A 25,359-nucleotide genomic window follows, 5' to 3' on the forward strand; every position below is an offset into this window, starting at 1 on the left:
TAATAGGTGGAATTCTAAGCATTTTTTAACTTATTTTTCTTTGGTTAGACAAAATATTTCTTAAATATCATAGTATTAGAGTATTTTTAAACATTTATGGAGGGGAATTTTAGCCATAAAGTGTACTTTGAGTATTTGTTTCATAAAACAGTAGGTTTGTATTTCTAGCCTCTTATATTGAGAGCGACAAAGATACTTGAGCAATAAAGTTTATTCTGATTCTCTTTAAATGATGGTTCCCACTATTCCCTTCATATACAAAACGGCATCTTTGTAGTGGAGGAAAGAAATAAAGGTCAAACAAAGGTTACCCCTATTGAAGTATGTGACCCACTACCAACAGGATCTTTGAAACCCAGATTTGTTGTCATGTCTGCATTCCACGTCTATTTCAACAGGATGTCATCATACTTTACCCTCCGTCAGACAGGCTAAACAATGTAACACCAGCTAATGAGATAAGCTATTGGATTTACCATGTAAGATACTGTATGATAATGAGGATAAAGGAGTGACAAAAGGTGTTCTGTAAATAGGATTTAATCTGTTAGTCTGAAAATGTAGTGCCCTATAGTACAGTTTTAATAATCATAGTACAATTTACAGTTTGTGTTTTTTTACGTTTCTATGTCAGTGACAAAATATAAAGCATAGAAAAGCTGTGTAAAACAAGGTCCAGAGGCCAGTAGATCATAATGTGGTGCGAGTGCACAGTTAAAGGGTCGTTTACAGTTTTACAGAGGAAGAGATTCAGACAACAGCACAACACAGAAACCTATAAATCAACTGACCTGTCAGCGTCAATACGTGATAATGATATAATTTATTGCACAAGCCAATCTGTATAAACACATTCTAAAAATCAAAGGAAAACAATTCAACTTAAACTCTAAAACATATAAATTAACAAACTTAATTTCAGAGTAAAACTGGATTCATGGAAGATTTGTGTTTCTGGCATATTCTCTAATTCCCTCATACCTTCAGATATATTCATACATACAGCACCACACACACACACACACACACACACACACACACACACACACACACGACACATACAACTCTGATGCCCCAGCGTGTGCTCCAACACACATACAAACACCCACACACGCATTAAAATGACATTAAATGCAGAGAGAAGGGCTTAATCAAATCCATGGCAGTCTTCCCCCTCAGCAGCAGTAGCAGCAGCAGCAGATTTTCATCCCAAAAGTTCATAAATCATTCAGAGCCTCATCGTAACCAAGGCTGTGGAGGGACACATGAAATTAATTCAATTATTCATTCAATTATAAATGAAGAATTATGAGTTTTTAAATTTCAAGAGACTTTAGTAAAAGTTTCCTCAGCAGGTAAAGAGATGCTTACAATCGCTTTTGAGTCTTCTTTGTCCAAAACCTTTTGCGCTTGGTCAGGAGGAAACTTGAGCATCGAGGTAATTACTTTGGCCATCGTCTGTGGATGAGAAGCAAAAAAATACATTAAAAAACGTAACGAATTTCATCTCCCACATTCATTTTTTTCAGCGTCAAACATTTATTTTTAACACATGCGTCACATATGTTACAAACAATTTTCCAATGTCCCTTTCACAAACATCAGATACACTAACTCCCTACCTTTGACACCACGATCTGAGACAATTATCAAAAAAAAACTAAAAATCAACTCCAGGCCCATCTGCCAGGGTGCATGCATTTCCCCATAAACCCAGTGGGATAATCAGAAACAGGGCTGCTGTGTAGGAAACCTTACCACTCGACTAACACTAAACAAAGCCAGCATGTCTTTAAATGGCAAGTCTGCGTCATGCAAGATGTATGCGCTAGCAGGCAGCCTGGGGGACATCCTCCACACAGGGGAGGTCTGCCATGTTGCTATAAAGACTAACTGTTTGCTGAGGAGCTGGGAAAATCCCGCTGTCTTTAGGACCATGTCAACAGCACTGTTAATTAAGGAGATCACTGTTAATTTTACCCAAGAAGACTGGACACAACATGACTTTTATATGGCGTCCTAAATGCTCTCATGTTTTGTGTGGCAGATGGAGGTCACTGGATACAACGCTGAAACAAATAGGGATGGCTTAACTCTCTGATATCATCCGTTCTTGTTCCAATCTGGTGGTTTTTAAATGGTTTGGTTTAGTTTATTGACCACATCCTTAAATATTTAGAAATTACAACGCAAGTCTTTGTTAGGGAAAGAATGATTAGTCATGGGGCCCTAATTTTGTGGTGGCGCAACAACTGGCACAAGCAGCACTCTGTTTTTTTTTTCTTTCAATCTTTTTGATATCTTGAAATTTGCTCGTCTGCGTGGCATTTTCCACAGGTGGGAGGAAAGGTGCAAACAGGTTGGAGGTTTATTCAAATGAGGCAGCGCAAGGTGAGGCATTGCTACTCTGGTGGAAAATGTTTTATTATATTTGTAGTATGAAAGAACGTCTCAGAACCAGGTCTGCTTCTGGTGTAACGTCACTCTGCTGCCACATTGGTGATTTTATCAACAGCAACAAACTAAATACTTCAAATGTAAATAAACCGTTTTAACTTAGCACAAATGTCTTCATCAAACAATTTTTTTTTCTATCATCATTGTAGAAATTAAATAAAAAAGACCACACCATCTGCCTCTGGCTGCAGATTTGTGGTCCTGTGTGTTCACATGCAACGTCCAGATAACAACATGTTTTCCTGAAGAAATCTGTTGAGCTGCTGTGGTCGTGCTGTGCTCTGATTGGCTCAGCTGTTTTTAGAGCTATAAGACCGGTGGTGTGATTGACTGACAGTGTACTGATCAACATTTCTATCTATATTCACCTTCACCCAGCCCTTTTGCGTTTTGCTGCACATACAAAAACCAAATAAACAGGTGTGCTTGGAGACGCCCGTCTGCTGCTGTGCGTTTGTCATACGCCTGTTGAATTACTTTCATTGTTGTTTCTGGTGTTTTCACAGTCAACCAAACATTTATTAAGATGGAGAAAGGTATTCAATGTCTGATATTCAGAAATATTAAAAAACAGAAAGAATACAGAAAAAATGTAATCACACAAATGATCATGCAATATTATTTCTTTATAATAATGTAAGAAAAAAACAACAACAACATACTTTTGTTTCCCGTCCCATCATGTATTCAAACAACACCTTCCTCAGGTACTCCATCTCAGTGGCTTCTGAGAGTGCATCAGTGCTGTTAAATCCAGGGTCTGTAAAAGAAAGCAAAAACAGCCATTGAATCATCTGAAACCTGGTCAGTCCCACTGTAGTGCATACATGAGGAAGACTTCAGTAATTAGCTGTCATATTCAAATAATATTTCATGAATAATTTAACTGTTAATAGTCACTATGTTTCATGCCTCTTTGGTTGCTGTCAATTAATTCTATGTGTTTTCATGAAACTATGTTAAGTAGGTTTGCTGGTAAAAGAGAAAATTACAGTAAACAAAAAAAACATTAAAATTTTGTTCTTCAGATGTACAGTGTTTATTCTTCTTGTCTAGTTTTAACACAAGACTAGTAGACAGCAATGCCTGTCACTGTCAAATACTCCAGCTAAATTCTGACAAACAACAAAAAAACAACCCAGAGCATCATGTTTGTGTTAGCAACCATATACAGAGCCACTTTCTGCACAGGTATGGGTTCAAATTAAGCACCAGCTATAAGTACAGGAAAGAATGACAAGGCTCAGCAGGAGCACATTAATACCGCCAGAGTTAAAGAATGGACGTTTTAATTCTCTGCCCAAAGCTATCACACCATTATCCCTCTAAAAACTATGAATGGGAAACAGTGCTGCAGTGTGGATACGGATGGTAACACTTAAAGACTACTGCTGCTACCACTGAAATATCCCCATCAGGTCTTTAATATGGAACAACACCCACTTGCGCTCAGCTTATCTGGAATAATCATTCAGAAGACATCAAATGTCCAAAAGCTTGTTCCAAGAAAGACAGTGCGATTGGAGGACAGGAAAAGGTGATAGAGAAGTGCAACAAACTCTTTGATCTCTTGCATGACGTTCTGGGTCACCAGTAAATCCCACAGCCTTTTTTCCTGCTGACCCCGGGTTGCCCTCGCTGAGCCTAATACCCCACCAATCAGGGAGCTACAGACATGAAGCCAAATATCTACAGCCAGACCACACGTCATCATACACTATACCGAATCTGCATCTCTGGTCCACGGAGAGATGTGGGGACTGGCAGATTGCTGGTAAGGTTTCAAAACTCTAAGATCCTAAAGAACAACTAAACACCGTGGGCAATAACTATGAAATTCATATGGTAATACAATATGTAATTACATGTGATGTGTTAAAGAAACCCTAGTACAAGAAGAAAAGTTAGTTAACCTGTCTTATAGGTGTATAGGTAGTTTATGTTTCTCATGACATTGCATGTGTTCAAGCATTTTGCATGTTGTGCTGATCTAGAAGGAAATTGGCTCAAGAAGCAGAACTAAGTGATTCATGGTGTTAACATTACCTTTGAATGTGCTCCCGAGGTGAGTTACAACAGTGCTTCGGTGGAAACATTTAATCTTGTCCTCAAGCGAGTGAATCTACCGTGGAGAAACACACAAGCATGCACAGATTAATGATAAATAAAAAAATAGGCATTTGACCCTAGCGGGTTAATTCTATACATTAGCGTAATTGTTGAAAAAGACATGAACACAGCTTTTTGGTGATCATCCTCGGGGGGTTATTGTGAGAACAACGATGTGTGTGAGAAAAACTGTGGGACGCGTTGCTCTGATTGTTTATAGGGTTAAACCAAATGTAAACAGATGTGTTGTGTAATTAAGTTGATGCAGCAGGAGAGGAGTAGCTTCTCCTGCTGGGGGCCACAAAATCCTGGGAATACACTGCATGGGATTTGTTGTTCACTTGTCCCCCAGTGAAGAGCGCACACACACACACACACACACACACACACACAGACACACACAGACACACACAGACACACACACGGCCCGACACTCACTCGCTCAACAAAGCCCTGCTCCCTCAGCCGAGCCTCGCTCACCATAGTCGTCTTCTCGGCCAGCTGAGCCTGAGGTAGAGGAGGACATAACATAAATGTTAATGAGAAGTGGAAGGTTTATATTAATATTAAGTACTGCAATGCACAAACTGTATGTGCCTATCAATGTTTTCTTGATTAAACAATTACAATACAGGGGTAATAAGCCTAAATGATATGAATCCTAGAAACAGTTAAACCAGTGAGACTGGAACCAGCAAACATACCTGCAGTTCTTCCACACTCATCTGAAAATAAATAAGAAAAAAGTGAAGTATATGTTAGAATAGAATTTATAAAATATCAGCAGACTTCCTGAACTCACTGAATGTATATATTATTATTTTACTATTACTTCACATATATCTTATTGTCAACAAATCCCATGAAAAGACCAAAACCAGCAATAAATTGATCCCAGTATCATTGTTGAAGGCATAATAGCTCATTGCTCTGTGCAATAGAGCTCCACTGTCCATAAACTATTAAAAACTCATCAATAATTCACTACTGAAAATAGTTTCAAACAAATAGACCAATTAGTTTTGTTTGGGTAATGTTTTTTTAAATGCTACAGCGTCCAGTGTTTTATTTATTTATTAATATTTAGCATAACCCCCCCCCCCAAAAAAAAAAAAAAAATACTGGTATATATTTTGTGACCACTTTGGGTACTAAGAGACTAACACACTGTTGGTTTGGTGCTGCACATACAGACTAAACGGGACTGGAACCTCTATAAGCGGACTTGAGAGCTGCTGTCTCTATGGAGAGACACACTGACCCACTGTCGAAATGAAGAATGGTTTGTGAGGCCCGTGGTAAGGAAAGGCCTCCCTGAGCATAACCTCATACAATCCACCCATAAAATTATTACCTCACCAGGGAAAAATGTAGCAGAGAGAGCAGTGTAATTCTTTGTTTGTGTGCATCTGGACATAGTGTAAAGGTAGAAGAATCAGCGCAGGGGTCTCATGGCACCTCAACACCTGGGTAAAACGTCTCCCTGGAGTACTTTTGTCCTATCTGGCCCCTTTCCAGCGTGCACATCTTGCATGTGGGTATTGCTGTAGTATAAATCTAAGGCTTTAGAATCACCTCATATGATGATAATTGAGAACAGGGATTGAGGCTGGCTGCTGCCTCACAATCTCTGTTTCTCAAGGAGAACATTCCTGAGCGATTCAAATGAGCTTCGCAGGATCCGGCGCACTTTGGAGAGCAGCCACACGACTGGAGTGAGAGACTGATCAGAGCAAAGTATGTAAGCAAATTGTCCCTGAGCTCTGAGTCGGAATCCTTCAATTACGAAGCAAGACAAAGGAAAATATTGCCGATAACTACTAAGTCTGTTAACCTGGATGTGAACTTTCAAATATTAAATAGGTATCTAAAAAGGCCTTGTAGTTGGGACACAAAAATGTGTCCAGATTAGGCTGTCATTCAAAACAAGTAATGCTTCCATCAGACTACAGCCTCTCCCAGAGGAGCAGGAGAGGGAGCTGAAAAGAAGTGACTTCATGCAGCTATTGTGGGATGACTTATGATTTCAACAGAATCACTATATAAATTGAATCTAAACCTCCAGTCTCGTATATATAATGGACTTTAATAGCTTCAGGTATGAACTTCCACAGCTGTGTAAACGGAAAAATGTCCCTAATACATTAAACATTTGTGACACCACTCGCAGATGTTTGCTGACCTGGTGAGCACGGGTCAGAAATGTTTGTACCTCAGAAGTGCCGTGGGTCCTTCCTTGCAACTCCTCCAGTTCTTTCTGGACCTGCCACACTCTGTCGCCCATCTCCTCCTCTCGACTCTGGACAAAAAAACAGAAAAGAAAGAAGAACAAAGGATGAGTCATTTCCTATGTTTCATCTCAGCATCACAACTCAAGTATGTTGGCTAAATCACTCCTTCATGTTCCTGCGTATTTCAGACCTCCCGCCCTTCATTATGTTTGGAGACAGTGAAGGGGACTGTTCTTAAAGAATAATACATCATTCAGGATGTTGATTGACGATTAAGTTTAGGTCAGTGATTCCAGATTGGTTGCCAGAGGATATGTGGAAACATTGAAGTAGTAGTAGTAATTATTTACAATTTGATTAAAACACCCAAACAATTTTGTGATTAAGAGTGTGTAAAAACAAGTTTGCTAAAATGCAATACATAAACAGTTGAATAGTTATCAAAAAGTAATGAGATAAATGATTCACATAGCTAAAAGTAATGGATACATGCTTAAAGCTAAACAATTGAACTAGTTAGCTGATAGATAAAATAGATTAATGTAACGCATAAATGATTGAAAAGGCAAAAAGAAGTGGACAAAGAGTTGCACTAGTTAGCTAGGTTTAAGTTTAAGTTATGAATATACTGTGTGAAAGTACTGGATAATGGTTGAAATAGCTTAAAGGGGTGGATAAGTGAATTGAAACATACACTGTTAAGTGGGATAGTACAAATGCGAAAACTTCAGATGACAGTTCAACTATAAGAAAAGATTAACACCCACTATTGTAACTTAAATATTATATACACTGTTTAAATCAGTTTAAAGTCAATTCAAAATAACATTGGTTGGTGTCAATAAAGGAGCTCATGAGTTCATCTGACGTGGCTGTAGTCATGTCTGATAAAAAAAAGGGTGGGAATTACTGCTCTAGACAAGGGCAAGGTTGCTGCCAACAGTGACAGCTTCCAAATGGTGGGTGGGGTTAATTTCCTGTCCGTGGTAAACATATAAAATTGGGTTATTGGGTGTTATTTCATTTGTCTTTTTATAATACCTGTATAACCTGCTCATATTTCTGAACAGTTCTGTGCAAATCATCCTCCTTCTGGGCAAGCAGCTTCTTCAGCTGACTGGCTTCATCACGATGGCTACTGATGAGCTCTGCTTCTACACTCTGGGCCTTTGCTGTGTCGAGGAAAAGGGAAGGAAGCCAGAGTTAGCGCATAAAAAAACAAACCAATACATATTCCAAACTACTCGCTCACATCCCATCTGGAATGTAATATGATTTAACCATGGAGGAAACAAGGAAACATGGCAATCCAGACACACTGTTTCCAAATGCAATGATCCCTTAATTTTGTTCCAACCAGTGTAGAGATAAAAAAAAAAACGTTTCCATGTAGTTATTCTACCCTACTGTTGTACAAATCATCTAATCACATTTACTTTGAATTTCCATTTTAAGGCAGCTGTTTGGGCGCCTTAAACATCAGTAGACTGTAGTGATTTCACCATGGCAAAATTATTTCAATCACTCATTTCCCATGCTTTATAACACAGCTGTAAATCTTGACAGGTTAATTTGATGAATGGGGATACACTGCTTTCCTCACCAATGGCCTCCTTCACTGCTGAATCAAGCTCCGACTCTTTCAAAGCCATTTGTGTGTTGAACTCCCTCATTAACTGTTTGATAGCAGAATTGTGCTTCATTTCCACATCTTCCAACTCCAATCTATGAGAAGAGACAGTAAAAGATATATATTAAATCAGTATGGCGCATTTAGGGATTTACAGACAAGAAAATAATTGCAAATCTCTTGTCTGCAAAAGTAGTTTTCACTTTTATTCTTTATTATAAACTTGCATCATAAACTTACTTGAGCTTTTTCTCATTCTCTTCTAACACCTCTTTCTTCATGTATTCTAGGTCCTGTTCATGCTCCTTCCTCAGTAATCTGATGTCTTTCTGTAGCCTGACGAAGTCCTTGTGGACTTTGTCTTTCTCGTTCTTCACCTGACTCAGTTTGCTCTTCAGAGACTCTAGAGAATCACCGCCCACTTCCTCCAGCAGAGAGTGGTTTTCCATAGCACTCTTGGTTTGCTGTATGCTGCTACATTCCACCATCATCTCAGCCCCAGGTTCTGATGAATTCTGGACCTGCTTAATAGTTGCCTGATGTTGACCGATTTGAGCATCCTTCTCACATATTTCTTCTTTCAGCCGATTTATTTCTGCAAGAAGGTTTCCATTCTGCTCTTCTGCTTCTTTTAGCTTCGCCTCGATTTCTTGTAGCGTTGATTCAGTTTCTTTCCGCTCCCCTTGTTGCGCTACATCTCTCTGAAGCGAGGACAGCTTCTCTTCGTACACGTTTCTCAATTCCTCCAAAGACTTTACTTTCTCATGCCTCTCATTACTCAGAATCTGTTCAAGTTGGTTCTCCTGCTCTTCTTTAAGCTTGACAAGAGCTTCCTCAAGTGTTTTTGTTTTCTCTTCTAATGTTTCTGTGTGTTGTTTGACAGACGTTTCGCTGCTCTTGATTTCTTCCAGACTGCTCTGAAGAGCTTTGATCGTCTGCTCTTTTTCCTCAATCTGCGAGGTTAGCTGTTTCTTAATCTGGCCGATCTTCTGCTCAGCTTTCTTCTTCAGCTCTGACACTTTCCGAGCACTATCTGCAGATAACTTCGACTCGGTTGCCTTCAAACTCTCGTCCTTGCTCTTGATAATTTCATCTTTCATCTTTTCAAATTCCTCCCTTTGACTTTCAAGCTTGTGTTTACACTTTTGGTTGTCTTCCTCGAGGAAGCGTAGTTTTTCTACCATCTCCTGCTCCAAATTACCGTTCTGAGTGCACTTCATCTGGGTCTGCTGCAGCTGCTCTACTAACTCTCTCTTTTCATTCTCCCTGATGCTCTGTTGCTGTTTGACGTCAGCTGCGAGTTGTTCGCACTCTTTTGTTTTTAAGGCCAACTGCTCCTGAAGCTCATCGAGTCGACTGATGCAACTCTCCAGCTCCGAGGTGAGTCCGCTGACCTTCTGCTCTTTTTCACTCAGCACCTGGTCCATCTCAGACTTGCTGATGGACTGATTGTCAATACTGGCTGTCAGCCTTTGCAGAGATTCGTCCTTTTCAGCGATATCACGCTCCAGTTCTTCCAGCCTGGTCTGTAGAGATGTGATAGTGCTGTCATTCTGGGTGAACTTGTTCTCATACTCAGACAGACTGTTCCTGAGTGCATCCGCCTGCTCTAAAGCAGACTTTCTCTCCTGCTCTAATCTCTCTATGGTCTCAGCCGCCTGTTGTCTCTCCTCTTTATACTGCTGGTTCAGCTGATTTATGGCTTCCTCCTTCTCTTTTATGCTACTTGCTAGCTGATTTTTCAAGTCACTGATGATGCTTTCCAAGTTACTGATATGTGACTCGTTTGTTTGAATACTTTCTGATATGATTCTGTTTGCTTCACTCAGCTCCTCAATTTTCTGAACTTTCTCACTGATAGACTGAGAATGATTCTCCTTCTCGCATGTTAAGGCTTCGACATGCTGCGTATGAGCATTTACCTGAGCGGCCATCTGTTCTAATGAAATGCATAGATTCTTATTTTCCTCCGTCTGCTGCCGGAGATTCTCCTCTAAAGTGCAAATTATATCTACTTTAGTATCGATAACGGCTTGTAGCTGAATGACATTTTCCTCAAATTTACTCTGTAAGTCCACGCTTTCCTTACATCTGGAACCTTCCACTGCTTTAAGCTGCATCTCTGTCGCCTCCAACTTTTCTGACAAGGTCTTTAACTTCTCTCTGTTCTCATCCTTAGTTGTGCTAAGCTTGTCTTGGAGGGAGTTTCTCTCGTTTAGAGCCTGGTTAAGGTTCCTCTCCACTGACTCCATTTGCTCTTTGAGCAACGCCTCCGCCTGGGACAAACTTTCAAGCTTAACCGCTGCTTCATTCAGCTCTTCTTGCAGCTTCTGCACTGTGGTTTCTCGAATTGCCAGGTCCTCCTTTAAGTCCTTTATTTCACGCAGCACTTGCTCATTTTCCTCTTTGCTTCTAGTAAGTTGCTGAGAAAGTTCCTCCAGTTCCTGAGCCTTCTCCTGTAGCATGTGAGAGTGTTTCTCCATTAATTCTTCCTCCTGCTGGCCCAACTTCTCCTGCCAACGACGCTCCAGCTCCGCAAGCTCATGCTTGTGGGTGTCACGTAGCTTCTGCAGTTCTTCCTTATGGTTGGCCTGCAGCTCTGACATTGCACTGCTGAGGCCTTGGGAACTTTTTTGGGACATTTCCACAATTTTGTCTTGAACTTGTTGCTCTTTCTGCTGAAGCTCTTTCTCCTTCTTTGCAAGTTCCTCCTTCATGGTTTCTTCATTCTGCTGGAGCTTTTTCTTAAAGCTCTCATGCATGTCTTTGGCCTTCTGCTTAAACTTTTCCATTTTTGTTTCCTGTGATTTCAGTTTAGCTTCCATCTCAGTTATAGTGTTTTTCAACTTCTTCTCATGCGCAGCTTTTTCACCATCCAGCTGTTTCTTAAGGCGTATCTGTTCTTCCTGCTTAGTGTTCAGTTCTGCAGTAAATGACTTCTCCTTCTCTGATAGTTCCTTTCTGCCCTGTTGTAATTGGTGCTCTAGTTCTTGAAGCGACTTTTCTTTTTGTTGACAGTCATTCTTTGCTACTTCCAACTGATGCTCCAAATCTGTCAAATCCTTTTTACACTGATCAAGATCCTCTGAGATTTTACTTAACTGTGCATTAGATTCTTTTAGGCTTCTATTTTCCAGCTGGGATTGTGATAAACACTGCTGCAGCTCCTCCAATTCTTTAACCTTGACATTGAACTCCTGTGATTCGCCTTGTAATGTTTTTTCTCTAAGCACAAGTTCTTTAATTTCCTTTTCCTTTTCCCTCAGAACAATCTTCATTGCATTAAGTTCCTCCTTCAGAGTTTTCTCTATTCCTCCAAGTGACTGCTCGTGCTCCTGTTTGATATTTGCAAGCTCCACATTGTGCTTTGACACCTGATCTTGAAACTTCTTCTCATGTTCCTGTTGAGCTAAACTATGAGCATCTTCAGCTGCCACCAACTTCTCCTCCAGAAGCTCTTTACTCTTCAAAGCTTCAGAAAGTTCAGCAGAAACAGCCTCCAGCTCTGCCTGTTTTGCATCCAGTTTCTCCAAAGTCTTCTGGTTCATGTCTTCAACATGTGCTTGGAACTGCAGTTCTTTATCTTTCAGAAGGGTCTCCACTTCAACTCTGTGTTTTTCCTTGAGCCCCTCAAGAGCAGCATTATGCTGCTGGGTTAGGGTGCCCTTGTGCTTTTCCAGCTGCTCCTGATGCTTTTCCTCTAATGCAGAGATTTGCTCTTTGTGTTTATCCTTCAGCTCGTCCAACTGACTGGAAAGTTCATGGGACAGACTTGATCCATCTTGTGAGATCTTCTCCAGAGAGCTCTCCAGCTCTAATATTCTCTGCAATCACATACATGTAGGTTGTTTATAACTTCATTATTAGATTAGATTATTCAACAAAGTCCATACAGTTAATAATGTCACAGAATCAATGGTAATGATGAATTTTCAAAGCTTCAAGGACAATGAGTGTGTGGTATTTCTGAATTACATCCTGTTTCTGATTTAAAAAACAAAAAACAGAAAACACTATTACAGCAATATCTACCCCGTTTCATGTGTTACTTAAAATATTCTCAATTTATTTATATGAATTTATTTTCACTTTGCAACACATTGTGCAATTCAACCAAAGGTATTATGCTTTTCAGTAAAATATGCTCAAATATGTGCATGAGTTCAAAATGATAAGTAGCAGCATTCAACTTTATTTACTACCTGGCTCTTTTCTGTAGTTCAGAGTTCGATTTTATGTTGAATAAATCTATCTTGCCTTCCCCGTCTGTCTGTGCGTGCGTGTGTGTGTGTGTGTGTGTGTACATTTCTGTAGCGCCTAGAGCTTGCCAAATACATAAAACAGATGATATAAATGCTATTTTTGTTCATCAGTTAACTTGAAAATGAACAAAGATTTGAGCCTCAAAGCTTTCTGTCACTCCCAATTAACAGGCCAAATACTATTCAAGTAGCTACATTAAAAAAAAAAAAGTAACCCACAGTTCTTGCAGCCTCCAGCTCCAACTGTATCTCTTTAACCCTGTTATCAGCTTCGGTCCTCAGGGCCGTCTTCTGTAACTCTACATCCTCCAGTGCCAGAGAAGCCTGCTGTTCTCGCTCTTTGCCTAACTGGGCAAACTCCTCTTTGCATTGCTCCTAAATACAAAAGAGGCACAGGCAATGTAAAAATTGAACATTTGAAAGTATTTTATTTTCATTGGAATTTATAAATGAATGAAAACCTTTGGCACGTACCACAGCTTTGTTGATTCTGGCACTTATCTCTTCTTCCTTAGCAGCCAAAGCTTCACTGTGGAGTTTTTCCATATTGGCCACCGTTTCCTCTGATGATTTCTAATAAAGTTAAAAAAACAAATCTGATGTGTGTTTCTGTGTTCTCAAACACACCTAACAAACAATGTAAATATCAACAAAGTGAATAAAATCAAACTAAATAAATTTGCCTCTGGTAGAATAGTTTAAATAGGCAATATTATTAAGTTTGCCGTTTACCTTCTAATGTAAACTTAAATTTCACAATTATTCAGCAGAAGTCACTTCCTGACCTTCATTATGGTGACAACCTCCTGTTTGACTCGTGTGAGCTCCTGCTGTAGACTCTTCCTCTCTTCCTCACCGGCCCTTTCAACTTCTTTCAGTTGCTCCTCCAGCTGAACCTGCAGCTGTTTTCGGGCCTCCTCCGCCCTCTGAGCTACACCCAACGCTCGTTCAAGCTCTTCAAATGCTTTGAAAAAAAACCCAAAACAAACATTTCATTAACATATCCTGAAGAATAAATGTTTCCTGTACACATACAGAAGTGGACTTCACTCACCTGATTTCTCAGCCCTTTCTTTCTGTTCCTGTAATTCTTCTTTCTGGGCAGTAGCCTGCTGGAGTCTGGAGCGTAACTGGGCAACCTCTTCTTCTTTCATTTCCAGAGTCTCATGCATCTGGCGCTTTGTCTCAGCAATGACCATTCCCTGACAGACAGACACCCATGAAGGAAAATCAACATTTTAATAACTGTGTGGTCTAGGCAGATAGAATGACCTGAAATTTATGTTGATTTGATAAGTACTATCTCTGTATTTTACACTCCAACTCAAGCCCCGTCTCTGTAATTGTTTCTGACTTTAAGTGCTTTCAGCATTCCTCACGTATATCTCATGAGCTGCTGTCCATCCTGCCGAGCTGGGGTCAAAGTTTAAGAGGAACAATATGGGACTTCAAGGTGTCTGACTTCTTTACTCAGTGGCAGAGTAATAAAACATGTCTAGTTTTCTAATACAACCTTCAATGAAGACGTGACTAAAGCGAACTGAAAAACTCACCTTGTCTTGCTCCAGCTGTTCAATTAGGTTCTTGGCATCACGCAACTGAGTGATCAACTTGGTCTTTTCGGTTGTGTGCAGTTCCTATAAACATAAAACATTTGACAGAATTACAAATAAGAATGTCACATATGTCCAAATGTCAGTACAACTACATATCCAGCTTTTCATTTCTGATTTGGGCATCACATCCTGTATATGCTTTGGTCAGATAACTTTAAAATGAGAGGTTTGCTGCACCACCCAGGATGCCTCACCCACAAGCCAAATGACTGGACACTGTACACAAGCCCAGCTAAACCAACAAGTCGCCCTAAATTACAGCTCAGTTTAGCAGTAGTGGCATGTAGTAGCTATGTCTCTGTACCATCGCTGTGTAACCAGTGGTTACTAAACAGGAAATGCTGGGCTGACTGTATTTCTCAGTTGTTTAATCTATGTGTGCAAAAAGGCATGGGTGTCTACACAAAAAGTACAACCAGATTGTAAATAATATATTCAAAAATCCATGAGCTGAAGGTCTGGGACTGCAGACAGATGTTCTGTTTTATGGGATATTTGTCTGAGACAGGGGATGAGCACAGCCTTCCCAGCAGTTCCATGAAGCCTTCATGCTGCTTAAGAGGGCTAAACGCCTGTTAACCTTCGCTTTTCCCGACACAGGAAAGGCCCCATTCCCAAACAGAGTGCAGATTCAACACAAGAATGATGGCAAAAATGAACATGAGTCAATCAACATACAGTCACAGACAAGCTGTGTATTATCTGTCTTTGTAACAACAAACATTTGTTATCAGACACTGCAAAACATCAGAGCTGCTATGGACAAGCTAAACAAGCCGATCATACCGCTGAAGCTAAATGTTTTGAAATCAATGAAAACAATGGCTCAGTCATGTCACGCTGACATGAACCCTCGTCCTGGAGCTCGGCCAGAGAATTTAGATGTTCCGTCTCTGAGAACCACAGCAAACCACTGTGTCACTGTGATAATGGAGTCACATTATCAGTGGAGCGTAAAGACTCTGGCAGACATTTGCAGCACAACATTAATGACCCTAAACACACTGTTCAGTCATTTGCTGCATTTCAGTCCAGCCCCATTTTAATCAAACCTCCTCGTAATTACAGTTTACCACCACATCAATTTCTAGTGAGTGGTTGTCTTCAGGAAATTGCTTTGAAATATCTGGTCACTTTGTATTTCTTTAAAATACCCTACTGACAGAGTGATAATGTGTATAAGCAGACATCTAAAATTTATGAAAAATGTTTTAATAATACAATATGACCATGGTTGACACTCCAGTATTATTGCAGTTAAACACAGGTTAGCCACCTTCATCTTCTCCAGCTCCTGCAGTCTCTCCTGCAGCTGCTCATGCAGAGTTTCATTCTCGGTGCCCAGCTGGGCGCTACGCTCCTTGTGCGTACGCATCACTTCCTTGCACTTCTGCAGTAGGTTTTCCTGCCTCTTCACTCTCTTCTGCAGAGCCTCTATAAGTTTGGTTGGATCACTGTTGCCCTCTCCTGCCAAGAAAATAAAATGCAGTGGTTAAAAAAAAATGCATTACACCTAAACAGAAATGATTGTCATGTAAGTTTCATAAACAACAACTTAATGTTTTGCTGTTGTTCTCAACCACAACACAAATATACACAAATGTTTGTTACCCTCAGTGACATCCGGCTCTATTCCTTGCTCCTTCAAAGGACTTTGTGTGGAAGAGTCTGGAGCATCTTCAGATTGAGGGACGTCACCCACAGCGCCATCAGAGACTCCCTTGGTTCGTTTCTTCAACAGAGCAACCTGTAAGAAAGAGCAGCAACTACAGTTAGTGAAATTAACCTCTGAATACTTGGGTGAAAGACCAAAATCTGGCATTATTCTCTGCATGCATTTTGTGGGGCCAAGAAAACTCATCCAGCACTGATGTTAAGTTAAATCCTGTCTATGATTTAATGCAAACATAGCATGTGGCTTTTTTCATTTATTTGGTTTAGTTATTATAATTTACTGTACATTTCTTTGTTACTCAGCCATGTTTATTCAAAGTACTTCAGAGTACTGTATATGAGCACCTAACTACAGATTGTACCAGTGGCAAACAAAAAATAATTGTGTTGGTTCCATACATAAGTCAAAATAATTTTGTGTTAATGTTAGTGTAGCATTTTTAAACTATTGTATTGGTTAAGACAACGTTTCTGCCTGATATTAGTGTTCCTAACAGCGACTGTTGCACACATTATCCCACATAAAAACAAAAAAAACATCCATGTACCAACACTCACCTGTGTTTGGAGAACAGTGATCATCTGGTCTTTCTCCTCCAGAGCAGCATCAAACTCGTCCTGTAGGTGTTTCTTGGCCTGCTGGTCCATTTGAAGCTCCTAGAGATCATTCAATATGTTCACTCATACATAAAACTTTAATCAAAAAAAGGGAAGACAATTATTGACCTGGAGAGACAACAACATTCATAACATACAGCCATACCTCCCGCAACTCCCCTATCCTGCGGAGAGCTTTATCTTGACTCTGACTAAGGATGACCTGAGGGGACGGAAAACAGTGATAAACATCTGATCAAGCCAGGATGCTACATTCCTTTTTCAAAAAATGTCCCCCTAGATTAAAATGAAACATTAGCCAACATGGAAGTTAGATTACCTGCGTTTTTTCTTTATCTCGCTGTACTGTTCGGTACGCAGTAACCAGCTGCAGGGTTAAGAAGCGGAGGTAAGAGGTGAGTAAATCACTATCAGTGTAATTATACACTTGTGTTCTACACTTAACACTCTCTGTGTGACTCTCACCTCTGAGTACTTCCCTCTGTACTTCCCCAGGCTCCTTTCCACTCTAAGCAGTCGGTGCAACAGCTGGTCTTTGGAAAGGGACTCTGCACTACCTGGTGGCTCCTCAGCCTCGCTCTCAATATCGGAAGGGGGATCATATGTGGGAGCGCCCGGTGACTCTTCTCCCAACGGTGTCAGGGAGTCACGCGACGAGCTTCGGACCAGGTTTTCTTTAGAAGGAGAGCGGAACAGGCTTTCTGCCCGACTGGCACCGCCGCGAATCAACGACTCCACTGAGGGAACTTTTAGCTGCAGTTTCTGGGCAAATGACTGAGTCTCCTCTCTCTGTTGGGAGGATCAAGAAATTGCATTAAAAGCTCATTTTAAACATATAAAAGAATAAGCAACAGCGAGATCAAAGAGGTGGTAGGAAAAAACTGGGTAATAAACGTACATGAGGAGAAGCACTTCCATCCCCATTGATGCTACCTCTGGGAGATCTCGCTGGTCCTTTAGAGGCACTCTGCAGATAAAAGGACATTATGAGAGGAAGGAAAACGGTGCCAGTGGACTTGACCTGGGCCAGTTAGTCATCCACACCCAGCATGGCTCTCCCTGATTACTCTGGAGGGAGCAATATTAGTATTGCTGGGAGCAATGCAGGGGCAATGGGTACCCTCATGCAACTTGGAAAAAACAGAGGGGTTAAATACATAAAAGAAGGCATCTCTACTGTAAATTAAACAAAAAAGGGTTAAAACTAGACTCTACAGAACAGCCATGAGGTCAGAACAAACAGACAGTTAAAAGTCAAGTAGGAGAGCTGGTATTTGAATTAAAGATGCTTGGCAGTGCCGTATGCAGCTGTATTACAAGAGAGTCGTAATTGAAGTAAGTGGACATTTAGCAGCTTAGTTGGTTTAGTTAACTTGTTAGAAGCAGGATCAGAGTAAGCAAATTTCTCTCCTCCCTTGTCCGGCTCCGAGCTACTCCTTCCTCTGGATTACTGTGCAAAACATTCAACATTTCTGTCCTGTTTCTTGTGGAAATGTTCTGATGGTAGTCCCTTCCAGGATCTCTTTTAGTGGGTGTTGCAGGTTACCAAAGGGCTTTTTCTTCACAACTAAATAATTAAACTTAAAAAAAATATAATAATCTTTTAGGGACGTTCAAAACAAAATTATTAAAAGTATTTTCCACCATTGCTTACAATCTCTTCAACCAACAAACATATATAATATGTGGGTATTTGTTTTATTGAATGAGTTTGTGTTGGGGTCAACAGAGGTAAATAAAGAAGGATTAATTTTATTGTAAAGTAAGTAAGTTTATATGAAGGAACAGGAATAATATTTAAAAACTTTATATAGCATATACTAATTACTGACTTCTTTCATTACTTCACCGTGTGTGTCACCCCATGTAGACACTAGTTGCCTTTTTTCCAAACCAGGACTTGAATGCCTCTGTGTTTCAGTACGTCCGAACACTCAACTCCCCAACTGTCAACAACAAATTTAAAGTGGTTCTGAATCCAAAATCCTTTGACTCATAACAGTAATTACAAGTACTACCCCTTGATCAAGTACCAACACAAACATAATTCAAACAGACAGAAAAAAAACCTTGAATATAGCTCTGGTCAAAAGACAAACATAGCTGTCAAAACAGGTTTGTACCTCCAAAATAAAAAGTAAAAATCAACAAAAACGAATGAGATAGTTGAGTTTACTAACACTGGATTGAGCGATATTGTGAGGATGTGTTGATAATATTTTAATAAGATGTAGATGGAACATGACAAGGACGATGATGATAATGACACAGTTGTATTTGTAGTTGCGACACATGATTCAGACTGTTGTGCAATAACTCACTGGTCTCTACTGACAAAGTACAACAGAGAGCAACAGAAGAAAAGGTTTCTGGGTAACCTGTTGAGTACAGTGCAGTTATATATTTTAGATTTGTTTTCAATTAGATGTAATTAAGAGTTACAAGAAAAGAGAATCGAACAATGATTTAACCACTTTACCAGTAAGCCCTTACCACTGAAGTTTACATTTATTTATAATTAACTGTGCTTGCTAATATAAAACAGACGTATCTTTGTAAAAATACCAAATATAAATTGTTTGGGTAATATGCTTAATCAGCATTTTAAATTGGAGTTTTAAAACAAATGCACATTACAGGAAGTGCACATAGCCAAATACCCTAATAGTTAGTTAGTCAAACGAACATTTTAGATACACTTCACATCAAACATATCTTAGACATTTGAACAGACATACAATGTGAGCAAAATGAATGTACTGTATGTATTTAAAATCTGTTTGTATACTGCTCATCTTTTCAAAATGTTGTTTTCCTCTTGCTGCCTCCACATATGAACACACATCTTCTAGTTTTTGAGGCATCGACCAAAGGTGCTCTGGTCAGTTTGTTTACTTGGAAGAGTTACAAGCAATTTAACAATTAAACTGCTGAAAAGGTTTTCCCATAGCTTGGTGAAATGAAAACGTCAACTCTCCAAATAAACAGACTTGTGGGGAGAAGGGACAGAGGCCATCAGGCAACATAACAGGGTGTTGAGGGTCTAAAAAGCAAGCAACTAAGGATACCTAAAGACAAGGGGGGGCACTATTCAGTTCTGTGACAGATAATAGTAACTGAAAGGTAGGGCAATAAACCAACATACGGCAGAAAGCACACAAGCTTCTATCCCACAATGTAAACCATAACTCCCATTAGATGCAGGGTTAGCCTAGATATGAGATGCCTTCTTGTTGCTAAATCCAAAGGAAACAGGAGACAGAGAGCAGGGAACAAGCTGTCCCTACTTGGGCCACAGTCCTCTACCGATTCCCCAAAAGGCGCGGAGACGGGAGGAAGGAACAGGGCAAGAGGAGGAGGAGAAGGAGGAGAAAGATGAGGAGGAAGAGACAGGAAGTGAGGACACACTCACCACACTGGCTACCTGGGCCGTTTTGGGTCGTTTTGAATGGTCCAGAGCAAAGATAGTATACTCAGAGAGAAAAGCGGGCTCTGCTATCATCCCGGCCAGCACCTGACCCCGTCAGTGCAGTAACGGGACGAAAGGTGGGGAAAGGAGAGGAACACAGAGAGCAATGAGAAAAACAACACCATGAGTGTGAAATAGCGCTGAAGGGAGTGTCTAGCCAGACTGTCCAGAAGAGGCTGGGCGAGAGAGACTGAGATGGATAGGGAGGAAAAGAGAGAGAGTGGAGCTAGAGAGAGGGAGAAAGACCACATGGGAGAGGAAGAAAAATAAGAAAAAAATGGGAAAGTGAAACACTCAATCAACAGTAATGTTATGAATAACAGTTTGACATCTCTGAGTAATACAGTTTTAAGTTGTGATGTTGTCAATAATCAAACAAACGCTTCCAGAGATGTCAAAGTGTTAAAGGTGAAAAACGATGCTGCGATGATAAGAAGCTTCTAAGTAGAGGGGCTCATGAGTCCAAGTTACAACAACACATCTGTGCTTCCAAAGGGAGAAAGTAGAGTGCAGAAACCTCACTAAAACCACAACTGTCATTATTCCAGTTTGGGGTCTCTGGTGTTTGAATGTCGGAAACCTGTCATGAATAAGTAATTAAGCCCATTTTTTGTAATCTAAAGATCAAACAGTCACAGCTGTAAACATCCATATCTAAGCTCTAAACTAGATGTATTAACCATATGTTGCATCGTCAATCTTACAGTCGTGGTCGGTACCTCATTGCCGGTCTAACTCCGTCTAATGAATCAAAAGGAGTCTCAAACTTTCCCAAATCCACTGGAGGGAAATGTTGCAACAAACCACCAGAGAAAGGAAAACACTGAGAAGAGGAGACATCAATTATTCATACTGAAATATGGCCTGCTCGCCACCTTTAAAATGCCCTTCCCAGTGTCTCTAAATAAGAATCTCTTGTAGGCAAGCAGTTTCAGTACTTTTAAAAGCTGTTTAAAAAGACCACATTATAACAATCGGCCAAATTTTCTTAAAGATGAACATCAAAATGCGCTAAATCAAATCTAACTTCATTGTCCAATATGAAAATGCATGCAGTTAAAAGAAGGGAGAACTCGACGGACCATACCTGTACATGAGATCAGCGTGCTGAGTTTCTCTACAACATCAGTTATCACAATGTTATACTGGATCATGTGTTAATGACATTATAAGTACCACGTGGTGACAGATTCCCATCTGTTGCCGTGACGATTCAGGAGATATGCTTAAGGGATATGAGCTGGGACTAATATGTATCTTTGGTTATATTAACAATTTATGATCAGTTTGTAACAGAGATTTGTCAACTTAATTTGAGAGTAGATGATGAGTAGTGAATGAATAAACTGCACTCTTTAGAAACTGAAAGCACTACTTGGTCACTGATTTACTTTCACTTTGTCACAGCAATCAAAAAAAGGCACTGGTTTGTTATTGAGGGAGCATTACGTGTAAGAAAAAAGACAAATGACAGATTTTTTTAGGACTGACACAAACATTACTCTGTTGAAAATCAGAATATAAGCAGGGGAGAGAACATGACATCTGTGCAGGCTGCAGTTTAAGCTCAAAGATATTAAAAATATATCGATCACAGGCTGACACCGTGCTCACCTCTCGGTCACTGGGAGAGGGTGAGCCATCGTGAGGAAACGGCGGGGTCTGGCTGCTGCGCCGGTCTCCACTGCCCATCTGTTTAAAACAAATAAAACAGTGTGTATATCAAAAACACAGAATCCCTCTCACCAAATTACACACAATCATAACTATGCTCTAACTGTATTGGTCATTGTAGCCTGCTGTTCGTCAATCTTAACCTTTGAACTGAAGACAATTGGTGGCATAAACTGCAAACGCAAACAAACTTTAACTAATAAACTGAAGTTTGCTCCACACCGGGGCCAAACGATAAATAAACAAACAACACTGATATGTAAGTAACCAAAAAAAAAACAAACAGCTTGTGTCCAGATAACAGAAGAATCGTTCAAAAAAAAAATTAAGAAAACATACACAAAACATTAACAAACTGCAGTACATATATACGGACAGGTTATACCCAAGCAGCAGGGTTAGGATGGACCCATTTAGTCGTTGAGCAAGAGATGAAGAGAATAATTATTATTTACTTTAACTTCCACGTTGGAACATGATTTATATTTATGTACTACAATGGTGGGCGTTTGGTGCTGGCAGGGTTTGCATGTGTCAAATAAAGCTCCCAGCTGACATCCACTTGCAGCCAAAACAACAAACACTAAAAAAAAATAAAAATAAAATAAAAAAGACACGCCCATATTGTCCAAGTGTCGATTCTAAGATTTCTGCCTAGATGTTTTGACTACAGTTAAGTTCCCAGTTGGCTGCCTGCTCTTGTTCTTGTTGTTTTTATGTCTGGGACAACGAGCTCTACCAGTTACAAGGTCTCTTGAACGCACCTTAGTCGCAGCAGCTGATGACAGCTCGTTAGACACACAGCTGGGCAGCTAGGTTGACTTTAGCACGATGCTAACCTCCAGAAAGGAAAGCAAAAAGAGCACACTGACCAAAAACAACTTCATAAAAGCTCCCAGCTCATGAAGCTGGGCCAATCACGCGTTACCAAACAAACCTTACTGTTACTTCTTCGCTGGCTACCAGTGTAAACAACATATTATTGTGAGATTAGCCAGTTAGCTCACAGCAACACAACAACCAACCTGGGCCTGCTGCTGTGGTGACTGCGCATTCCTCTGCGGCGACTGCTCCTCGTTTATCCTCTGCTTTAGTTTTTTAAACATGTTGTCAGGCCGGTGTGGCAATCAGCCGACGAGCAGATGACTGCTATCCGGCGGAGATGTATTTAGTTGTTGTTTTTTTTGTTGTTGTTGTTGTTGTTGCAAGCCTGACATCCAGTCCTCAGTGCAAGACTTCCTTGTTCGCTTCGGATCTCCCCCAGCAGGTGACCGCGCTCTCTGCGCATGTGCGGCCAACGTGGAGGCAAAACTGAAACGTCAGAGTTTAAAAAGGGGGCCAGTCCGGGTTAAATTAGCTACAGCGCCACCTTTGGGGGAGGAAAAGCGGCTCTCCGGACAGGTCCTGCTGCTATTACCACACATTTGTTTTATAATTGTAGCCCATCTGAAGTGTGGAGTTGCATTTTACTTGCAGAAGGTGAAGCAACCCCTGAAGATGCTTGATGACAAAGGCTGGCATGAAACATATTTGTACATTTATGAGCATTATAGGCTAATGCTTTCTTTTAAAAAAGGCAGCTACATGTTTGGAAGTACAGTTTGTCTTGTGTTTGAAAGTTTTCAATGCTACAGACAGGATCCTGTTCAGAAAGTCTACATGAAGGTGCCACATAGCCTATTTAGTTTTATTTGTCTTTATGCACAATTTGTGGTATTGAAAACAAATTCTGATTTACATTCATATTTCTCTGATGCTACTTGTGATGTCAGTGTGATGTCTCATGATTGTAATATTAATTTATTTCACTGGATAGTGGTGCTGTGATTCCCAAACCTTTTGGCTTGTGACTTCCTTAAATAAAGAAATATTAAATATGTACTCATGTCCCCTCATCTCAGGTTATAGCCATACTTTGGATAGTAGAACAGTGATTTTCCTTCTCGCTTTGTTTCATTTAAAGACTATTTACAAGCCTTTTCAGTATTTCATAAGAAAAACCTCAAATTAGAGAAAAAGTCTGAATTTGGTGTAACTTAAGTTTCATACATTTATTCTTGCTTTCTTTCCTATTTGTTTAATCATCCTCATAAGACTTTTCTTATACCGACCAGGTTTTAACACTTTAAAAAAAACCCTATGCACCAAATAAACATAAAAACTAATCAAACTTAATGGGAAATATGTCCATTAATCATTCCGGTTTTTATGATGTTTTTTTTTTTGTAATTAAATGTTTGCACAAATAAAAGGGCACTGCAGAGGCATACAACAGAATTCCTTGGACTGAAGAGGGCACTGTTTAAACACATTTTACTGTAATTTTGCCAGAGGCCAGTTTAAAGCACAACTAACAAGACTTACATGAAGTTTCATAGTGTATGTGCTATAATGACTGGGGCTATATAAAAGAGGATTAGTTACTCCTTACTGTTTATTCTTTGGCAGCATCCCTTAAAGTGAAAGTCGCAGGGAAAAGCTGCAGTGTTACTCTGCTGCGGAGGGTATGGACAACCCATCATGTGCAACCCAACACAAATCATCTTTTGTAAAACTTTTGTTTTGTTCTATTGCAGATTATAATTTGTTTACACAGTAGAAACAAACAGATCAAAGTCTTCCTGTTTATGGTTTATCTGATGATCTGTGCTGGGGCCCCTGCACTCTGAAGTTGTATATTATTCTTATATCTAAAGATAGAAAGTCTGTATGTTTGCTCTGAGTCATAGTGTCTTTGTAACAGACAGAGAAGTTGATAGAAAAGATCACTCTGTGGGCGTGAGTCATGGTTTAAATATGTGGTATTTTCCTTCCTCTGGGATCTGGCCATGTGCAAATATCTGAAATAAACATTTATGAGTCAGCCATTGCTGTCTGGTTGAGAAGGAATAAAAGACATGCCATTTTTGGGGACCAAGTCCATTAAAATGAAGACAACAGATGAAGATGGGATTTGCATTTTTTCACCATTCATGCTCTAATGTTTACGACTCAGCAGGGCTTTTGAACTATGATGGGTGCCTGGAACAGTGAGTATGAACAATGGGTGGTTAACGGCAGAGAGATGGTGCTCCTTTATACCATGCCCTGGGGCATACAACAGAGAGGATCAACACAGGGGAAATGGCTGCTGCATGTATGCAGTTATAGTAGCGTGTAAAAGAAGCTTATAGCAAAAAAAAAAACACAAACAGTTGGGACAGAAAGTGGAGTGTAGAATAAAGTGATCGAACATCCATCAATAAAGGTTGTATTCATTCTTGACCCATTCTTTAAAAAAAAAAAAAGCTGTTTCTATTGAGTTGCTGCTCTGGATTATATCACAAGATCTTCATCAATAAATTGAGTTTGCCCAGTCAGCCATTCTTAGCCCTGGAAACAGCGGAAACATCTCACCACAAGGTCTGTTTAGTAGCTGTTCTGGATCTTTGGATCATAGGATCTTTACCACAAACTGCAGCCTTCAGAGGAGCTTCAACAAACATTATTTAGCTAAGTGTGCCTAAAACGTGGCACCACAATATAAACTTTAATAATACTACCATTATGTGTATTCATCAATTGGTTTTACAAGAGAATAAATAATTTTTTGTGGAAACAGCAGCAGCATTTTGACATG

General features: G+C 40.0%; 1 protein-coding gene across 3 annotated transcripts; it reads right to left on the reverse strand.

Annotated features, from left to right (window-relative positions):
* Positions 1–524: 524 nt before the first annotated feature.
* On the reverse strand, positions 525–23,013 carry golga4 (golgin A4). Of its 3 annotated transcripts, none has more exons than XM_051377239.1 (25): positions 22,766–23,013; positions 21,681–21,758; positions 20,010–20,111; positions 17,496–17,564; positions 17,063–17,386; positions 16,917–16,964; positions 16,743–16,799; positions 16,538–16,636; positions 15,917–16,052; positions 15,582–15,772; positions 14,243–14,326; positions 13,744–13,891; positions 13,475–13,653; positions 13,164–13,262; positions 12,909–13,064; positions 8,668–12,251; positions 8,401–8,522; positions 7,839–7,969; positions 6,779–6,865; positions 5,271–5,291; positions 5,047–5,073; positions 4,504–4,579; positions 3,120–3,217; positions 1,372–1,458; positions 525–1,251 (listed from the first exon to the last, which is right to left on the reverse strand). In XM_051377239.1, exons 1-25 carry the CDS (start codon positions 22,844–22,846, stop codon positions 1,237–1,239), a joined length of 6,099 nt encoding a protein of 2,032 aa, XP_051233199.1. In that variant the 5' UTR covers positions 22,847–23,013; the 3' UTR covers positions 525–1,236. The 3 variants fall into 3 exon arrangements, with proteins under 3 accessions (XP_051233199.1, XP_051233193.1, XP_051233208.1); XM_051377233.1 differs by having other exon boundaries at positions 5,005–5,073; XM_051377248.1 differs by lacking the exon at positions 20,010–20,111 and having other exon boundaries at positions 5,005–5,073.
* Between the last annotated feature and the right edge of the window lie 2,346 nt (positions 23,014–25,359).

Source organism: Dicentrarchus labrax, unplaced genomic scaffold (genome assembly GCF_905237075.1).
Source record: "Dicentrarchus labrax unplaced genomic scaffold, dlabrax2021, whole genome shotgun sequence".
Lineage (NCBI taxonomy): Eukaryota > Metazoa > Chordata > Actinopteri > Moronidae > Dicentrarchus > Dicentrarchus labrax.

What these genes read in the sequence shown, in the direction of transcription:
- golga4 (XM_051377233.1), bottom strand. Translation starts at nt 22,846, where the DNA reads ATGTTTAAAAAACTAAAGCAGAGGATAAACGAGGAGCAGTCGCCGCAG. An exon ending in TGAGTGTGGAAGAACTGCAG is followed by an intron (nt 5,074 to 5,270) that starts GTATGTTTGCTG and finishes CCTCTACCTCAG; the next exon opens with GCTCAGCTGGCCGAGAAGAC. An exon ending in TGATGGGACGGGAAACAAAA is followed by an intron (nt 1,459 to 3,119) that starts GTATGTTGTTGT and finishes TCTCATCCACAG; the next exon opens with ACGATGGCCAAAGTAATTAC.